General features: G+C 39.2%; 2 protein-coding genes across 2 annotated transcripts in view; both read right to left on the bottom strand.

The window, feature by feature from the left end:
* The window catches only part of LOC121415605 (photoreceptor-specific nuclear receptor-like), a 71,435-nt gene extending 60,282 nt beyond the window's left edge, over positions 1 to 11,153 (bottom strand). The window contains exon 1 of the mRNA XM_041608883.1: positions 9,795 to 11,153. The gene's annotated coding sequence lies outside the window, so the exon portion shown is untranslated. The remainder of the gene's footprint in view (positions 1 to 9,794) is intronic.
* A 3,875-nt stretch (positions 11,154 to 15,028) lies between these two features.
* Positions 15,029 to 19,749, bottom strand: part of LOC121415603 (death-associated protein kinase 1-like) — a 36,751-nt gene continuing 32,030 nt past the window's right edge. Inside the window, exons 11-14 of the mRNA XM_041608881.1 lie at positions 19,061 to 19,255; positions 18,075 to 18,334; positions 17,433 to 17,621; positions 15,029 to 16,836 (exon numbers count right to left, since the gene is read on the bottom strand). Coding sequence (XP_041464815.1) covers positions 15,619 to 16,836; positions 17,433 to 17,621; positions 18,075 to 18,334; positions 19,061 to 19,255 — 1,862 coding nt within the window. The 3' untranslated portion in view covers positions 15,029 to 15,618. The remainder of the gene's footprint in view (positions 16,837 to 17,432; positions 17,622 to 18,074; positions 18,335 to 19,060; positions 19,256 to 19,749) is intronic.

Raw genomic sequence — 19,749 nt, 5'->3', positions numbered from 1 at the left:
CTGTAATAGAAAACAAGAAAAGAGGGCTGGGCAGAATTTTGAAGTATGAAAATTTCCCCCTGAAAGGTCTGCTACCCTTCACCACCCCTTCATCACGGGGTTTTCCCCTCCAAGATACAATGTATGTAATCACATTTTTGACCCCTCCCCTTAATCCTGAAAGCATTGATATTAAACACGTCATTATACCGTTGTAACATCCTCTCTAAAAAGCAGAATGCTCGTAATTGTGTGATATCATTAAACCCTCACTTACTCATTCAATATTAAGCCCAGAGTTATTTCGATGATACATGTATATTGATATCAACATGTACATGGGGGGGGGGGGGGGGGGTCGTTATGATCAATCTGATGTTCCAAACACCTTCCAATCAATATAGTACTATCCCTTTCTTCCTTTTGTATAATGTAATAATGTATAATGTATAAACACATTCCAACCAATATATAATAATGTATAATGTATAATGTCTGAGCACATTCCAATCAATTTATAATAATGTATAATGTATAATGTAAAATGTATAAGGTATAATGTATAATGTAAAATGTATAAGGTATAATGTATAATGTATAACGTATAAAACACATTCCCATCAATATAGTACCATCTCTTTCTTCATTTTGTATAAAGAATGTAATAATGTATAATGTATAATGTATAATATATGATGCATAATGTATAATGTATAATGTATACTGTAACAAGGGCTCCTTTGTAAACAGGCCTCTTGGCACTGAACATACCACCCTGCTTCTGAATAGGGCTGAATAAAATAAAACAATACCATGTAAGCAGATATATTGAGAATTATACACCCAAATATCCAACAACCCATCGGCCACGGCTTTGATTAAAGCACATGTCCTCGTGTAAAGTAAACGCGTTGTGACATTATTGGAAGATAACTTACACCTGATTTTGGTCAAAATGTCAAATAACCTAAAATCATCATTTCATATGTATTTTCGTTCTTTTTTTTTTTTTTTTTTTTTTTTTTTTTTTTTTTTTTTTACTTAACCATGTCGAGTCTTATATATCTCCGATGTGCACTCGAAACCCAACGCCCCATGCGTTGGATTTCTTCATCCGAGCAACCGGCCATGGCAGCGGTCGTAGCCGCCCCAATACGAAAGGAATGCGATGAAAACATTGCCGCCGGCATATCCCCGTATGTCAAACATCGTTTTATCATGTTTCCAAATTCACGCCTAGTTAGCGGGAGAGCACCATATGAACAAAAGAAGGCTCCACCATTCTTTGGGCGGATTTCTAAATAACGAATAACCGCCATCACAGGGCAGCTAACTGTCCCCAACTCTGGTATCGAAATGGTGCACCCATTTCCCCGCTGGTCAGTCTTTGACTTCCTTAGGAATAATTCCACCCTGCGATGCGGTGCATCGCCAGTTACCCTAACATCTGTGTGCTGCAGAATAGACTCGCATCTATGCCTGGACTCTACTGTCAACTCACTAACTCTCAACAAACCATAAAATGCCACTGAAAAAGCAGCAGAGTACATCAAAACATCGTAATGACTACCACAAACATGCCTCAAGTAGGCGAGCATTCTATTTAACACAGACAATGTGATTGGATGCCTAGCATCTCTTCTCAAAGTACTTCGCCTACACCCTTCAATTAACCTTGTAATCACAAAACTTTTGGTCACATCCTTTAGCCCAGATGAACTCATATAAAATGCCAACCCAGATATGTATGTTTGAATAGTAGACCCTGCATATCCCATAAAGGATAAATAAGAAATGAACTGCGCCACCCATTCTACATTAGGGGGTAGCTGGGGGTCGTATCCGTACACTTTACAAAATTTTACGTATGCCCCCAAGGCAATAGAGTAAGTTGTGTGTGTTCGAGCTGCCCTAGAAGCCATCAGCAGTCGACTTCTCTCGATAGCCAGCTCTTCCAAAGACGGACTGGAACCTCCACGCCCTCCCGGGCGGCCCCCGGTGCTAACGCATGGAACCTCGGCATCTGAAATCGAGATAGTGCATCAGCTATACCATTATCACATCCATGTACATGCCTAGCCCTCAACACTATATTATTGCTTAAACATATAATCACCACCTTCCTCACCAAAACCATAATATCAGGGCATAGCGCCGACTGCTTGTTAAGTACTGCCACCACGGCCTGATTATCACAATTAAACAATATATTCTTGTCCTTTAGCTCCATGCCCCAAATCTCCAAGCCTACCCAAATAGGGAATAGCTCTAAAAAAGCTATAGACCTCCTATCGGCCTGGAAATCAGCAGGCCACCTGGATTGAGCCCACCTGCCTCCAAAGAAAATTCCAAAACCAATGCCAGCCGCCGCATCAGTGAAAAACTGAATTTCCTCGCTTCCAAACCAGCCTGGAGCCCGGAAGAAAACTTGACCATTAAAATGTGCCAAGAACTCCAACCAAACCCGCAAGTCAGCCTTAGCCCCTCTCGTCAACCTAACCATGTGAAAAGGACGCTTAACGCTCTTAGTTAAGTCAATGAGCCGTCTCATGAATGCTCGCCCTGGAGCAATTGCCTTACATACAAAGTTTAGCCTACCTACAATCGACTGAATGTCTCTTAGGGAAATTTTTTGTTTCTGTACCGCCCAATTTAATTTCCCTACTAATTTCTCAATTTTGTCCTCCGGTACCCGAACCTGCTGAGAAACGCTATCTATTACCAGCCCAAGATATGACAACTGTGTGGTCGGGCCTTCCGTTTTTTCTCGCGCTATGGGCACCCCAAATCGTTCGCAAATTGCTTCAAAACAATGCATTGCCCGCCTGCAATCCTCCGAGGCAGGGCCGCCTGCAAAAAAGAAATCATCCAAATAATGGACAATATTTTGCGACTTCGCAACTTTTCTCGCGCAAAACTCTAAAAAAGTACTAAAACATTCAAAAGTGGAACAAGAAACTGCGCAGCCCATCGGCAAACAACGATCAAAATAGTAACGACCATCTATATACATCCCAAGCAACTCAAAATCTTTTGGGTGAACAGGCAAGAGCCTGAAAGCTGACTTAATGTCAGTCTTTCCCATAAGGGCACCCCGCCCCAATTGCGTCACAATATCTACCGCCGAATCAAAGGACGAATATGTTACTGTACACTGCCCCTCCGGTATGCCATCATTAACTGAATTTCCCCTGGGTGCCGATAAATGTTGAATCATACGGAACTCCCCTGGGGCCTTTTTGGGCACCAACCCCACTGGTGAACACCTCATATTCTCGAAGGGAGGAACAACAAAAGGCCCAACTATCCTACCTAAGTCTATTTCATCCCTCAATTTCTTTTTCAACGCATCCATGTGCTCGAATGCTGATTTCAGGTTTTTAACAACCAATGGGACCCTGTCCCCTTCAAAATGTAATGAAAAACCAAACTTAAAACCATTATACAAGCACTGAGCATGCTCCTGATTAGGATAAGTAGCTAACATGGGCACCAAACGTGCTAACTTAATAGGGGTCGGAGCAATAGACGACACCGCACTAGCCGTAGACCTATTTACTGCCAGCGGGACTGGAACCGGCCCGCCCTTGGCTACACTGCTTAGCCCCATGACCTGTCGCCTGGCAGCGGGAACACTTGTGCTCATAGATGCAAGCTTTGCCTCGCATGCACTTGCCTCTATTAAAGGCAAAGCACACGCCTCGGCTGGGTGTGCCATTGGCTCCGGGTCCCTTTCCTCCGAAGGGAAAGATTTTTTCGCGCCGTACTCCCCTCTGTAGAACTGATGGCGAGGGGCATGGGGTAAATTGTGGCGCTGCCGCGGACCATTAGAGGCCACCAGCATCAACCACAACTCGGCGTCGACGCTCGCCCAGGATCGCCCGGGTAAACGCGCCTGCTTGCTCCTAAACTGAGTGTCATAGTCACGCCAGCCATAACCTGCAAACGCACGGGCTGCATGCCTTATCAAATCCATATATTTCATGAGCTCCCTGCTCCTTTCCATGTGCTTCTCAGTGTAAATTGAGGCAAATACTAGAAACACCGAAGTCCACTGCTCTACCGACATGATTTTCTTAGCCTTTGATTGAGGTTGAAGTTGCAAACCAAGGCCAGATCCCGATTGACACAAACTCAAAGTGGTGTCACCTACACTCAAGGCCCCAAACTCATCACGTGCATTATTATGCTTAAGGAGCACTCCCAAATCTATATATTCACTTGCCCAAATTTTTTCCTTCAGTGAGATAGCCACTTCCACACCTAGTGGGTCGCATGCGCTAATAAATGGTTCCGGTGCCCCCAACACGGCAGAAAGCCCAGGCGCCTGGGGCTCAGATCTCTCAACACCGACCTCCACTAGATCTAGGCCTAGATCTTCGGCTACCCCTGCCGACCGCGCCGGCACTGAAACTGCTGGCTGAGCCTGCCCCGAGCTACCGGTATCCGACTCCTGTGCTACTATCTCATGCCAAGCAATAGATCTGCCCACGGGCGCCTGGCCTTCCCGCCCCACTAGATCTAGATCTAGCTCTGCCATTTTATCACTAACTTTAGACCTAGGCCTACCACTTTTTTCATCAACATCGACAACTTGAGACTGAGAGGGATTTAACTCACCGCTCCTTCCTGGCCCGTTGTTGCCGCCTCCCAGCCCCAGATCCACACTTGCGGGGGTTGACGTCGCCCGTGGACCTCTCGGCCGACCCGGCCTCCTCTTCGGTGTGTCATCTCCCTTCCTCGCACCTGCGGTCGTTATTTTCTTGGCCTTAACCTTTGGCATGATCAACTCGCGAAACTAGAGTTAGACTCGAAGCTCCGTCACTCAGCCCAAGTCCAATGAATCCTGGATGCAATCACCTCCAAAGTTCAATCAAGCGAACCGCCAAGAAAAAATTCAATCCTGAAGTTGCAAACTGAATCTTTTAGGTCCACAAATCGGCACAGCTAACTTAGTCTTAGTTCTACGGCAACAATTCCTGAGGCTGAAGTCTGAAGACAGTAAAAAAACTGAAATCAGCGTCTGTATAATCCAATAAAAGTATGAATCCTTTGTGTAGATATCCGGTATAGGTAGCTAGACAAATGTCGAAATATCTGCCACCTAGGCCTAGTGTCCAATTCTAGTTGCCAGTGCCGAAAGAAAATTTTCAAAAAATTTTGTAAGCACGCTTTACACATGCACCGTCATCTCTCTTCATTGAAAGCCAAAACGAAAATGAAGCATTCCCCGCACTTTTATCCGCGCATAGCTCAACCGCGGCAAATGTCTGGCATTGTGCCCAAATTCTTTGGCGCGGGCGCCAAAAAGCGCTGCCCCGCCCTTTACGGGTCGGGTCACGAGCCCTTTCTCGGGCAACCACGCCCCCTTTCAAAATCAAAACAAACTAAAATGTGTATTTTGCTAGCCCGCTAATAAATCATTTTAAATCGTCAAGCCGTCTTTAAAATCCATTAAAAACCCACTTTCATTTTTATGAAATCACAAAATGAAAATATAATATCTAATAAGTTTTTAAATCTTTGATGGAATTTCCTCAAACCTTCACACATAGTTTTGGAAAAAAAATCTGCTATTTCAGCAATAAACTTTTTGTCAGGGATGGCTTATCCTTAATAAGATTCTTATTGTGCAATATGTACCATCAATTTGGTGTTGACTTTAATGTGATGGAATGACAGCTAGTGTATCATATTAAAATTATTTTGTCCATATAAATGAAAATACTGTAGATGTTTTACCAACCGAAAATAGATCGTACAACAATAAAAACAATTGAAATCAAATGTAATCATTTTGTTGTGTTTTTAATATCAATGTCATTATTATTGATCGTATATATATATTTTCTTTCTAAATTGTAATAATACGAGAGCTATCATCGTCGAACTTAAACCACAAGACGAAGCTCCTGACTGTCACGGAGCTTTGACCTTTACCCACCCGAATCCATCGGCGGGGATATCTTTCATCAACGGGCCTTGCTGGAGACGACTCAAACCAACGTTTTCAGCACTGGTAAACGCAATAAACAAACCAGCGATGTTGCATGAGCGAGTTCTCATTTTCTGTGAACACACTATATATAAACCCCATAGATTCTCAATCATAAATATATCCTATTAAGAAAATACTCCACAACGCTGCCTTGCCAACAACACATTGTATTTCTAAAAGAAATATTTTCAATTAATATTTCCAAATACTTTGTAGATTCATTTACACATAAAGCTGTAACAATGACATTTTAATACAAAATGAAATAATTTATATGAAAAAAATCCATTTACATATAACAAAAATGTTAGATACACTATTTAAATATCAACACTACATCTTGCAGTGCATACATTTACTGAATTTAGAAGAAAAAAAAGAGAGGAATAAATACATTTTTGGCATATATGACACATAAAATGTTCATGTTAGTGGAAGACATTAATAATTGCAAAAAGAAATGTCACTTTGAAAATAACTTTAAAAATAAAAACAGCTCCCTACCAAACCCTTCCCATGAAAGAGGTGGTGAATTGATAATGAGACAATAAATGAAAGGTAAGAAAATGGTTGAGCACAAAATATCAACTTTCCTACCATGTGAATAAAACCTAGCTTATATTCTTTTTTTATTACTTCAATCATTTAAGACGAAGAGGAACAAATCTGAATATTCATGTGCACCCTTCAACTTTTTCATGTACAACATATTCACAATCTGTGCCAAATTATTCTGTGGTTTCTTGGAAAAAAAATATCATGCTCAAAATACTAATACAATTAGAGTTAACAGAAAGAGGAGGATATTTCCCAACCCTAGGATCTCATCAACAAGGAATAATCACTAAATCAAGTCAATCTGGATAGCTTACATGCCGGTTTTGAAGATGTGTGAGATAGTATAGGTTCACAAAATATTCAGATGAATGAAATTTAGTACCAAATCATAGAAATATAGGTCTCATTATCCTCTACACCGGTATTTCCCGCCCATATTGATGCACTTGCAATCATATATGCACCAAACAACATACTAGGTAATTAAAAGATGGATCATATAAAAAAAACACAATTATCAGAGGATCCATTGCGATTATCAAATTGATGAGGAAAAGAGTTTCTTTTTTTTATTCCTAAACCTGAAAGTCCCAGTCTACTTTGAATATCAATTTGAATTGAACTAAACCGCATTAGATCCAGGTATCTGATTGAAAATTGGAAGGTTGGAGTTGTTCCAATTTACAAAATGAAAATTCAAGGAGTCTTTCATATGAAATGCTCAACGATAATCTTTGAAATCTACTTTATCCCGGCAAAGCAAACTGGCACAGTTATCAGAAAATGAATCTTAACAGAGAGAGAGAGAGAGGGAGAAAAAAGCCATCAATACACAAGGAAGGGCATGAAAGATGAAAAGAAAAAAAAAACAATTAAAAGGGGTCAGAGCAACAAAGGTATCACAGATATAATTAAAAGGAGTGACCAAGTGAGTAGGGATTAGCATACTTGAGAGGAAAAGGGATAGAGAGAAGATAAATTTAAAGATAGATTGATTGATCAACAGACTGCCAGCCAGACAGACATATAAGATAAATAGATAGATAATAGATAGAGAGATAGATAGATGTAGATAGATAGATGATAGATGAATAGATAGATAGATACATGTAGATATATAGATAGATAGATAGATGATAGAGAGATAGATAGATAGAGAGATAGATAGATAGATAGATAGCGAGAGAGAGAGAGAGGGAATGAGGCATAAGAGCTGGGAGCTGAGCACTCAGACATGATTGTAGTATATCAGCAGATATATAATTTGTATACTGATAAATGATTTGTGATTTATGTAACAAATGAACATGAAATGTATAAAAAAACTTTCTAACTGTATGGAAGAGATTGCTTTAACCAAGTTCATATGGTTCCATTGTTAAACATACAGGTATTTGAAATAAATGATTAAAAATGTTAAGAGAAAGAAAAGATACAACCAAATAATGAAAACACAAAATCAAATAAAACTCTTTAGAAGGTCACTTGTAGGTTACAAAAATGCATTTCATAAAATAGCATAAACCCTTTCATCATAGCACTTATCTACCTCCATCCAAAACTGTGGTAAAACCACGGAATCATGAAATAGGTGGGACAACTCGGCCCGCGGTCCGAAATGTCCGGAGGTCCGAGTTGTCCCGACCCCAAACCACAGAGGTATTATTGTCAGGGTGTGTTGGACATATTATCAACTAAATAACGTATTCAGAACCTAACTGGAAAACACATCAGTTACCTAATGATCTATTAGATTAAGATATTTATTTCAACTTGTCTATTGCAAATAAAATAATAATAAAATATAAATTTGTTCATCTAAACATTGCACAAAGATGAGCAGTAAATAGAATTATCAATATGCCATGAAGAGTATAACAACATTCTGAACCCCGCTAATGTTTAGATTCTTTGATAAGATACAAGATGTATCAATAACATATCTGGTCCTCGCAAAGCGGACCTTGCAATCAGTAAGGTAAGTTTATTTTGAATATCATCTTACAACATACAAATGGAACTTCAAGGGAAGCAAGACAGTTGAATGGTTACCCAAGACAATCGCCTTCATTGCCCTGGATCAATGCAAGGTTTTTACTTGCATGCTGTAAGTAATTTTTTATCGGAAAATGTACATACACTTGCACGCTGCACTTCACCAGTACGACAATACACCAGACGGTGGACTGTACTGTTTCCAGAAGAAGAAGGTCTGCATAAAACTATTGGAAACACTCCACCAATATTGTATTGATGATAAGGATGCCACCCAAAGGTTGCAATATTGGATATCTTCACTACAACTGATATTTTGTATTAGTACCCTAAAGAGAGGGAGAGATTTAAAATTAGTGTGAAAGTTTTCAAATGATACAAAGAACATCTGATAAGCACAAAACAGAAATTCTCTTTGGACCTGTTTAATAGATGACACGACATTTGCTCCGGTCTTAAAGGACAAGTCCACCCCAACAAAAACTTGATTTGAATAGAGAAAAATTCAACAAGCATAACACTGAAAATTTCATCAAAATCGGATGTAAAGTAAGAAAGTTATGGCATTTTAAAGTTTTGCTTATTTTCAACAAAATAGTTATATGAACGAGCCAGTTACATCCAAATGAGAGAGTTGATGACATCACTCACTCACTATTTCTTTTGTATTTTATTATATGAAGTATGAAATATTGTTAATTTCTCGTCATTGTCATGTGAAATGATGTTTGATTCCTCCCTGAACACGTGGAATTCCATTATTTTAACATTTTGTGCTTCAGGCAAGGAGGCCCTAATCATCAAATTCATAAAAATTGAAATGTTGTATAATTCAAACAATAAAAAACAAAAGAAATAGTGAGTGACTGACATCATTGACTCTCTCATGTGGATGTAACTGGCTCGTTCATATAACTATTTTGTTGAAAATAAGCGAAACTTTGAAATGTCATAACTTTCTTATTTTACATCCAATTTTGATGAAATTTTCAACATTGTGCTTGTCTGATTTTTCTCTATTGATTCAAATCAACATTTTTCTGAGGTGGACTTGACCTTTAATATCTCAGAGGTCATAGAGTTAGGATAAGGATTGTAATAGAGTTTTTGGTTCAGAATAATGTAAAGATAAGAATTAATATAGGGTTTATTTCGTTTTGCAGGTTAGGTGTTATCATTGGCTTAACTTGCAGATTTTCCATTGGAGCGAATGTCATGGAACTGTTTAATAATAAAATCTTGTTGCACATAATCAGCGCCATACCTTCAAAGGTTCCTCAACCTGCCTCATCCAGGATTTCACAGAGGCTCTCCCAGTCAATCTCCCACCATTTCATCCTTGCACAATTTGGAAGAACAGAGCAGATAAGATGTTGAGAGTGATTCTCATACAAGCCACATTTCAAGGTGGCTAGCTCTTGTCAACACCATTGACTGATCAACCCCCTTTCAAATCCTACTGACATGAAGAGAGCCTACTCTAAGGGAAAGCAGAGGAAGAGGTCGCTTTTAACAAAGAGTTAAGTACTACAAGTAATAGCTCCATGGTTTAACTGAAAAGGCGTTCATTTGGTACAGACAAATTTGTGGGCTTTGTGCTGTAAAGTAATGAGGAAATAGTGGTTTGGGGTGTTTGGAACAGGAGATAATGTACAGGAGCTGGGGAACAATAGACAAGAAATAGCGGACAGTGCATAACAATAGAACCTATTCTATGCGAGATCCTGGTGGATCAATGACAAGAGGTGAATACTGTATTTGACCACATACCACGACCAAATTACACCACTAATCCACAAAATTCTCAAACGTATTCACTGTGATTCCTAAACATAAAGAATGGTTGGATCGCGATCTAAGCATCGAAGGATCGTTTGACATAAAACCCACCAATTTTTGTGGTAGTCTGGAGTATGTTCATCAAGCATAATATGACCAATGCAGTAAACTGTCTTTATACTCATTGCAAATAGGATGTTCATACAGTGCAATTTTCAGTCACATTAAAATCTTTGTGAAACACCTCCAACTCACCTTGCAATTAATAAAGAAGTATCTCTTGTGATTACTTTCCTTGCACACAAGAACTTTTGTGGATAAAAGGATCAGACACGCATTACAGCCTTCGTTCTCACCATAAACCCCCGACTCTAACGAATCTAGAACTTCACATCAATGACACATTTAATGTTCATTAAATATTCATGAACATCAAAATGGCTTAACATCTCTACCCTTTCAATATTGCACATAAGCAAACCAAGGGCCTGTTAAATAAAGGACTTGCAACTGTTGTAACTTTGCCATTATGGGAACTACCATGGTAACCTTGATTGTGATTGGCTGCTGAGCCCTGTTACCATGCTAGTTGCCATAGTTACAACAGTTGCAACTGTTTATGAAACGGGCCCCATAACCTCACTTTTGCTTCTATTTGAAATCCCAGATCTACATGGGTCATAAGTGTAAATATATTGAGATTGACGCATGAACACTTGTATACCTAATGCAGTGTTAAAATATATGTATATAGCCTATAATAAAGCAGCAATTGGCAGCAAAGAAAATGCGAACCAACGATGTTACACACTTGTTGGTATTACATCTAATACATTTTCTGATTCTTTTCATCTACTAAAATCACTATTATTCGTGTGATTTTTTTTGGGGGGGTATAAGTGTCTGTCTCCCAAATTTAATTGAGAGCTTCATAATTTCACGGTCTGTCAAACTGAATATTTAAAATTTCATGTAATGAAATATGTATGCAGAACACTAGAGTATGACATCATCAGTTTCCTCTATTCCAAACTGACCTGTGGAGCATATCACTGTTCTACAAACAAAAAATGCAAATATCCATCAATGCCACTTTTGAAATCACATAAAGATTGTCCCTGTTATGCTTCGTTTTGGTTTCCTCTATTTATTTACCGACAGGGATGTAGTCGAGGCTGATACTTCAGTCACGAAGAAAACCTTCTCCGATAGACTTTGTACATGTGACTCAGTCCAAGGCCGAGGTCGAGGCCAGCAAAATATGTGGCCTGTGGCCAGCCCTGGACTACATCCCTGTTTACTAGCATATTAAGTCGTGTCAGATGGATTACGCCTTTCAGTCTTTATGATATGAAAAGATCGGTAGCTCACAGCTTCATAAACCAACTCCTAAAATATACATACAATTAAAAATACTATGAAAATAAACAAAACGATAAGCTGCTAGTTTAACATACCCTCATAAAACTCATACCATGAATATATAACAAACTAAAAGCATTATTGCACAGAAACAACTTGAAAGCTACATCAATAAATATGAATGAAAGGTAATATGTATTCAGTAAAAGATTGCCTTCAAACCAGAAGAGTTGGAGATAATTGCAACTTACCTATTACACTCTTAATCGTACTAAAGAACCTTGTATTGGGGTTAATTATCATGGGATGTCAAATTGTAATTTGTTATATGATAGGAAAAGTATTTCCACAATATTTCAAGAAGTACATAAAGCTTGCTTATTAGCTATTAGCTCAATGAATATCCACTGCATTGTATAATACAATCCAATAAGTCTATAATGGAAGGATGGGGATATACATTTAGCACCAACATCTGGAGTTCCCGCTCGTCTTTTGCTGCAGGTATGTGAAATAAATGCGAGCTAATTATGAAAGAAAATAATTCAAAACATGGAATTAAATTAGGTTTTTTTAAGGGAAAACATATTTCACTACATAATACACCAGAAAGGTTGTTAATATGTAACCTTGCATGTAGTAAAACAAGATGATCATCAACTCCTAAAAGACTTGCTTTTACAAACTTTGGTCATTCTCCTGAAGATGACAAGAACACACTTGTTGAAGCGTTGAGTTTGGGTGGTCCTTTTCACGATGAACAATTGCCCAAGAAAGATACATGGTGTACCGTGAAACCTAATACACTAATAATTCTTCTTCACCGTGGAAACCTTCAGAAGTTACATCATAATCCTTCACACCCCCCCCATAAAAAATAATTACTCTGGGATGGAGGAGGGGTTTACGGATATATGCTATTTCTAAGAATAGGCCTTCTTGCATGGATAAGACTCCTAATACAATGACTCTATAAGCCTAAACCTGATCACACAAATTGTAGATAGACCCTCTTACAAAAGGTAATACAATACCATCTTTTCAAAGGATGAGAAATCAAGGATTTTTTTTCAATCAACATAAATATCAAACCATACGAGTCATTCAATGTCAAACGACACATTTAAATAATACTACGTAATCATATGGTACATATAAAAACAAATGGAAAATCATTAAAATACAAACACAAGAATGCAATACACACATGCATGGTGGACATTAATATGCACAAAACGTAACGATTGATCAATGATCCATGTTCAAAATGTGTTGCAGTCGTTAAAAAATTCCTAAAACTATCATGGAAGAATGTATTAGATTCAAGAACAAATCATTTCATTAAAACATAAACAAATCAAACATTTCAGCACTCATGTTTCAAGGAATCATATCAAGATATAAGTTGGGTTGGAATCGTTTTCCTTCTTTAAGTCTTAACATTCCGCACTTTCATTCGCTACAACGATACAGGATCTTCTATTAAAACCAAATTACGAGTGGACTTTTTTCCAAGGGAACTTCTACCATGTACAAATAGAATTCTACGTGGTATCAAATATACTGTTATAGAACTAGAATAAAACAATATAAGCTAAATGTTTGTGTGATTAACTATAGTGTCAAGGGCAAGCAAGGACTTTATATCAATGCAATTGCCCTATCGTCCATTAAATATCTACACCAGTGTGAGGAAAGCGTAAATGAGGAAAGTGTAACTGAAAAAGAAGGTGTAAAAATGTCCTGGCTACAAATTCATACTTTGTTTTGGTATTAATGGTAGGATAACTGATGAAAACAATATGCAGTTATTGAAACTTTGTCATGGAATAAATAGATGATATCTTTTCTCTAGCAAGAAAGCCAAAGGATATGCATGGGGTATCGTATGAAGAGCTGCTTGAAGGAATCTTGTGGGGGAAGATGTAACCCATTACTATTGACAAGTTACCTGATGAATGGTCTACCAGTAAATGGACCAACAAACAGACGAAATCGACAGACTAAATCATTTCAGTCATGATGTTAGGTAATCTATGAATTAGAACAACTGATATTTGATCATCTGCCTAAAAAACTGACCCTTTTTTAGGATTTCTGTCAATTTTTTTTAGAATATCTTACTTGTTTCCCGCATTTTATATAGCTCACTAGGGTGACCATAAATACAGATATAGAGTGTAAAATAAAAGATAGACATTATAGCAGATATATGTCATCCTATACAACATTCTCTTTCTTGTAATAAATATGATGCACAGTGTATATTACACAGTAAGTCCACTGGTTAGCATCATGAAAGACAAAGCTTATATATGAGCATTTTCTTGAGTTAGAAATGTATACCGATGAAGTGCCCAGAAGATACATATAGGAGCGCACACAATAAATACTTTCTGTTGAAATACCTATGTATAAATCACCTAGAATCAATTAGAAAAAAAAAGGAATTTGTAAAAGGTTAGCTGTCAATATTACAGATTTCTTTCCTAAGTTATCAATTTCTATCAATTCTTCTTTCAGTCCACATAAAAAAGGTAAACTCAATGTGAAAAAACAAGAACATAGGGAAAATAGTTGATACATTCTAGAGAAGAATTCAATTATTAAAGCAAATATGGATAATCTGTCCAAAATTAGATCAAAATAAATTGATCACTTATAAAGAAGCACATATTTCCTAGACAAAAAAATAGGCACCATATTTGCTGGGAGTTGTACTTATTTATTACTGTTTGATTCACACAACTTTTTAAAAATTACATAATCAATGCTTAGAAAAAATAACCGTCTGAAACAAAATCCACAAAAGAAAACAATAAAAGAAAAATCAATAGCAAAAAAAATATAATCTGCTCATTTCTTTAGAGTGGCAAGGTTGACTAATCTTAACTACAGTAAATATGACCCAGATAGATACACAACCATGTGGTGTACTATAATTACTAGTCCACCAAAAAGAAGGTTATTGAGTTAGCATCTCTCTAACATCACTTGGGTGATAACACCTAGTATACATGACTCTGCCTGCGTCAAATCTCTTACGGCAACTACCATGGAAACCTTGATTCTGATTGGCTGCTGAGCCCTGTTACCATGGTAGTCGCCATTATGGCAAAGTAGCAACAGCTGGAAGTCCTTTATGAAACAGGCCCCTGTTTGACTAATCCAAAATTTGACATAGAAGATGTTAACACATGCTTTGCATATTCTCCTCTTAAATAGTGCTCTGAGTTAGGCGACAACTTATTGAAGGTTGACGGGGGGTGTTTCATGAAAGTTGTCAGCACTGACTAAATTGTCGGTGCTGACAAGTTCAGTGAAATCCTTGGTTTTGATTGGCTGTGAGGCACTTGCCTCTGACTGTTGCTATGGTAACTGTCGGAGAAAGCCAACTTGTCAGTGCTGACAACTTTCATGAAACGCTTCCCTGTACAAAGTCTACTGTTTTTCAACTCATCAACCAAAAGAGAGCTGACACACATAAAGCAACTTGTCAAAAGCCTGTGATGTGCCTTTATCAGATATCCTGCTATTATGGCACTATGCATCCTTTCATGGTGGCTTTCCCGCAATCAAACATGCTTGTATAGTTTTCCCACGATTCAAGTTACTTTGGCCAAAGTTCCCCACACTATTTTTCGATAACAGTTTTTAGCCAAACAGACATAACCATTCAGTAGCTTATACAAGGATCTGTTCACTTGCTTCTGATGGAAAAAGAACTGGGACTAGGTCTTACCACCCAAGTGATGCCATTGTCAATCAATCAAATTAAGGTCACATGGATGTAACATATGCTTAATCCTCATGTTGGTCTTTAGTCACAACGAAGTAAATACAAAGATAATATAAAAATGACTGTGACAGTCTCAAGGAAATAAACAAGTATAAAAAAATAAGGATGGAGAGGGATGCTGTCGCCATGTTAACAGATATCAGCCGTCTCATCTGGAAGCCACTGTGCTACTGGAGTGATTGGATCCTGACCCCGACTGCCTCCCTTCTTCCAATGCCCTTGGGTCAGGCACAAACTTGTAGAGGGGTGACCCCTGCATCAGGACCCTCGACACATCCTCACGTCCCAAGTCTTTGACTCTGTTTAAAAGCAAACCTACAGAGTTCGTCTCCTCCTTCCCCCACTCCTGCAGCAACCGCTCTGTCGGGGAGTCCGACTCGTCAGGACCGCACCTTCGGTTGAGGGTGTCCAACATGGGGATCTTCTCTGTGAGTCCCAACCCCACGGCTAGCAAACACCAATCCTTCCCCATGGGGTCCGGGGGATCTAACAACATGCTAATCTGTCTTCTCGTCAACGAGGGGATCTCTAAGATATGCAGGTCTACACCTGCAATCAGATTGGATTCCACTGCCTCTGAGCCAAAACAAAAGATATCAACAAAATCCTCCTCCTGGTTGGAAATGAGGTTTTCAACCGTCCTCTCAGTTTTGAGTTGTAGTTTAAGCAAAGAACATGGGTCATATACCATGACAGTCTTCTCATGGGAAGACAGTTGGACTGGTGACATCACCTCTGTATTAAGCGGTAATCCGGGATAAGAATCCACTAGGACATGTTTGACAAGATGGACAAGGTCTTCCAGGAAGATGAAGCATCCTTGCCTGGTGTCGTTATACCCTCGCACTTTGATCTCAATGGCACATTCATCGTTCGTCATGGAAATAAACCCTTCAATGCTTCCACTAGAGCACTTGGCTCCATTCCTCCACATTAAAAGCTCATTGTCTGTTGTGTCTTCCATGTCCTGCTGAAAGTTCCTCCTCAAAGACATCTGAATCCTGGAAAACAACCCTGAGGGCAAGGTGCTTCCACAATCACTCAACTGCATCCGGACACCACCATACACTCGGAAGTTGCCGTTTTCATCCTCCTTCTCCCAAATGCCCTCTGGGGCAGGACACCGCATGACGGCGGGAATCTCACACACTGTTCCGTGAACGCATATGTCCATAGCCTCCATCAGTTGGGAGATGTCCATGGCATCTGTGTCTGGGAAAAGGGATTGGATGTAGTGGATACTGTACTGGCCTTCAGGTTGCTCTGTGGCATCATGGCTTAGGAGTCTGCCAATGATTCCTGAACACAACCAGGTAGGTTCTATTACTATCACTTCCTGAAGGAGCTCACTGCTGAAACATTGGACCTGTGAAATAGATCAAACAAAAATGTAATATCATGAGGTTCAGCACCAACATCAATTCAAAACTCAATAACTCAAAGAGGTAAGAAATTGAATGAAGTACCAGTATTATCTGATCAATAAGTCTTTGGTGGTGATGTGTATGGCATCCAGATGATGTGTATGGCAACCAGATGATGTAAGGATGCACCAAATTTTTAATCTAGACATATGTATCGCCAGCCAGACTCTCCAGTATGTCAAAGCCGGTAAGAATGGCTTGTTATCTTCAATTATGATCATCACAACCCAATTACAATAATATAAGGCACAATCCACTTACTTCTCTCATTACATGAAGTTGTCTCCCTACATCCCTGAGATGAGCTTGATCAGCTACAGGGTTAATACTTGCATGGATGCCTTCTTTAAATAACAGTCCCACCACTTCTACCAATAGGGTAGGACCACACCCACTTACCTCTCCCATTAGATGAAGTTGTCTTCCTACATGGTTGAAATGAGCTTGACCAGCTACAGGGTTACTTCTGGAATGGATGCCTTATTTAAACAACATTCACCACCACTTCTACCAATAGGGTATGATCACACCCACTTACCTCTCCCATTAAATGAAGTTGTCTCCCTACATCCCTAAGATGGGCTTGACCAGCTAGAGGGTTAATACTGGCATGGATACCTTCTGAGAACTGTTGCCATGTCAACACAGGAAAGTTTGCAAAAGTTCTCCTCCACGATGGGAGTGCTGACGCAACAGCTTCACAGAGGACAGAGACTGGGGCTTCAACCTATTAAAATTATGTTTGAAAATTTTGCATGAAACCATCAGTATTCTTCTCTATTTTCAGTACTAAATACAGAAAATCAGTACTACTTGGCAGCTTTACTTAATCCTTGCAGATAAAAACCTAGTATGTATATTCAGTCACTGGCTACAAAATTATCAAAAGAAATTAACATTTTACCTGATATAAAAATTATGACAAGTTTCATTACCCTGCAGGTCATTCAGTACATGTACCTGCCCTTTATTCAAATGATTTCAATAAATTAATGTCATGAAGTATATAAATTAATGTCATGAAGTATATAAATTTAGACCTAAACTGTGATCAAGCCTATAATCGTAAAAAATGCTACCTCGGGCCTACAATGAAAAGACACATTTTGCAGTTGCCGACTTTAGAGAAATATAAGTGATTAATCAATAGTACTGTTCTATAGGGGGATAGATATCTCACCTTAAGTATTGAATTCCTCAAGCTTGATATGTGAGTCCTAAGCATCTTAATATCCTTGGATTGTGCACTGTGGGCATCCAATACAAAGAGGACGTCACAGATGTCAAAGAGCCGGCCGAACAGCCTCTTGGTTTGGTATAGAACGATGTTCCCTTCCCCACTGACCATCTCCCCCGTGGGTTGCTTTGGACACTGGGCATGGTCAGCGTGTGTGGCCACCAGGGCTATCTTTGGTTGCTGACGATACTTGCCACAGTAGCCTAAGGAGAAACATTGCATATGATTATATTGGGTGCGGTCAGGTATAAACCAGTTACCTAAGGAACTTCGATGGAATCAAGGAGTTTCTTGAAAGAAGGTAATCTGTGGAATGTGTTGATCTTGCGTGAAATCTGTGTTATGCGTCAATCTTGAAATGTGTCAATCTTGTTTTCAATGAGAACAATAATTTGTCCCTTCTGAGTTCAGTAGTATCGTTACTGGGTCCACAAAGCACATCTGAAATACACTGTAAGTTCAGGAGCATGAAAAAAAGTAGTTGCCAAATCCACATGAATGACTATTTTTTTAATGATATATTTGTACACAGTTGCATCCTGCCTTAGTTATATAACAAGATGGAGACGCAGAAAAGGTAAAAAACAAACTCTTTGGACCAATCCAATCCCACATATAACTCTGGATGCTGAACAAATCCTGTGCATTATATGTTCTAGAACAAAAAATATTGACAGTACATTATGCAAAATATTCAACCTTTCCTTTACCTTGGACCCCACCTATTCTGAATATGTAATACACATTTTTACAAGGCCTAAGAAAGAAGATGGCCACAGGAGCTGTGTACCTAATTGTGCAAAAATGGAAGGACTACTACTACTTCTATGGCAGACTAATTATTTAAGTGAAGTTCTGCACATAACTGATGGCATTGTCAACCCGTTTCTGAGGTCATACACACGCAAAATTCCCAAAGCAACCCTTACCAACTGGTTCGGAGGACGGAAGCTGTGATCTCAGGAAGTTCATCCAGTAGGTGACCTGGGCGAGCTGTTCTTCAAACAAATCCTCCAGGCTGAAGACTACCAGGTGGATAGCGCCCTCATCAGACAGGAAGTGAGGGTAGGCAGTGTGGTAGGTCTCTTCCCCCGAGAACTCCAGGAAGGTGAAATCCCCAGCACCTGCAGTAAAAAATAAATGTATATGAAATAGAAGTTTGGTCTTACTCTATAAGAGGCCATTACACATCGCTGATTTGGGTGGCGGTCCACAAGTTTGCCTCCAGAGACTGAATACAACCAGGAGCCCGTTTCATACAGGACTTGCAACTGTTGTAACTTTGCCATTATGGCAACTACCATGGTAACCTTGATTCTGATTGGCTGCTGAGCCCTGTTGCCATGGTAGTTACCATTATGGCAAAGTTACAACAGATGCAAGTCCTTTATGAAATGGGGCCCAGGACCCTGTATTACAGATTTTGAGCACTCCATTTTCAGTGGGCTGCAACAAGGCATGTATTGCTTTGTTATGAATGCACAGTTCAAAATAAAATTGCAAAATGTTTTAACCCACTGAAGGCAAAAAGGACAAACTCTATAAATAGGGCTCTGTTTGCATCTAACTTCAAAGGGGGGGGGGGGGGGGATCGCCTTAAACCACTATCTACACCGTC

This window comes from Lytechinus variegatus, chromosome 5 (assembly GCF_018143015.1).
Source record: "Lytechinus variegatus isolate NC3 chromosome 5, Lvar_3.0, whole genome shotgun sequence".
Classification (NCBI taxonomy): Eukaryota; Metazoa; Echinodermata; class Echinoidea; order Temnopleuroida; family Toxopneustidae; genus Lytechinus; species Lytechinus variegatus.
Note: the sequence above shows the minus strand (reverse complement) of the source record. Positions and strands in the feature narration are given on the sequence as shown.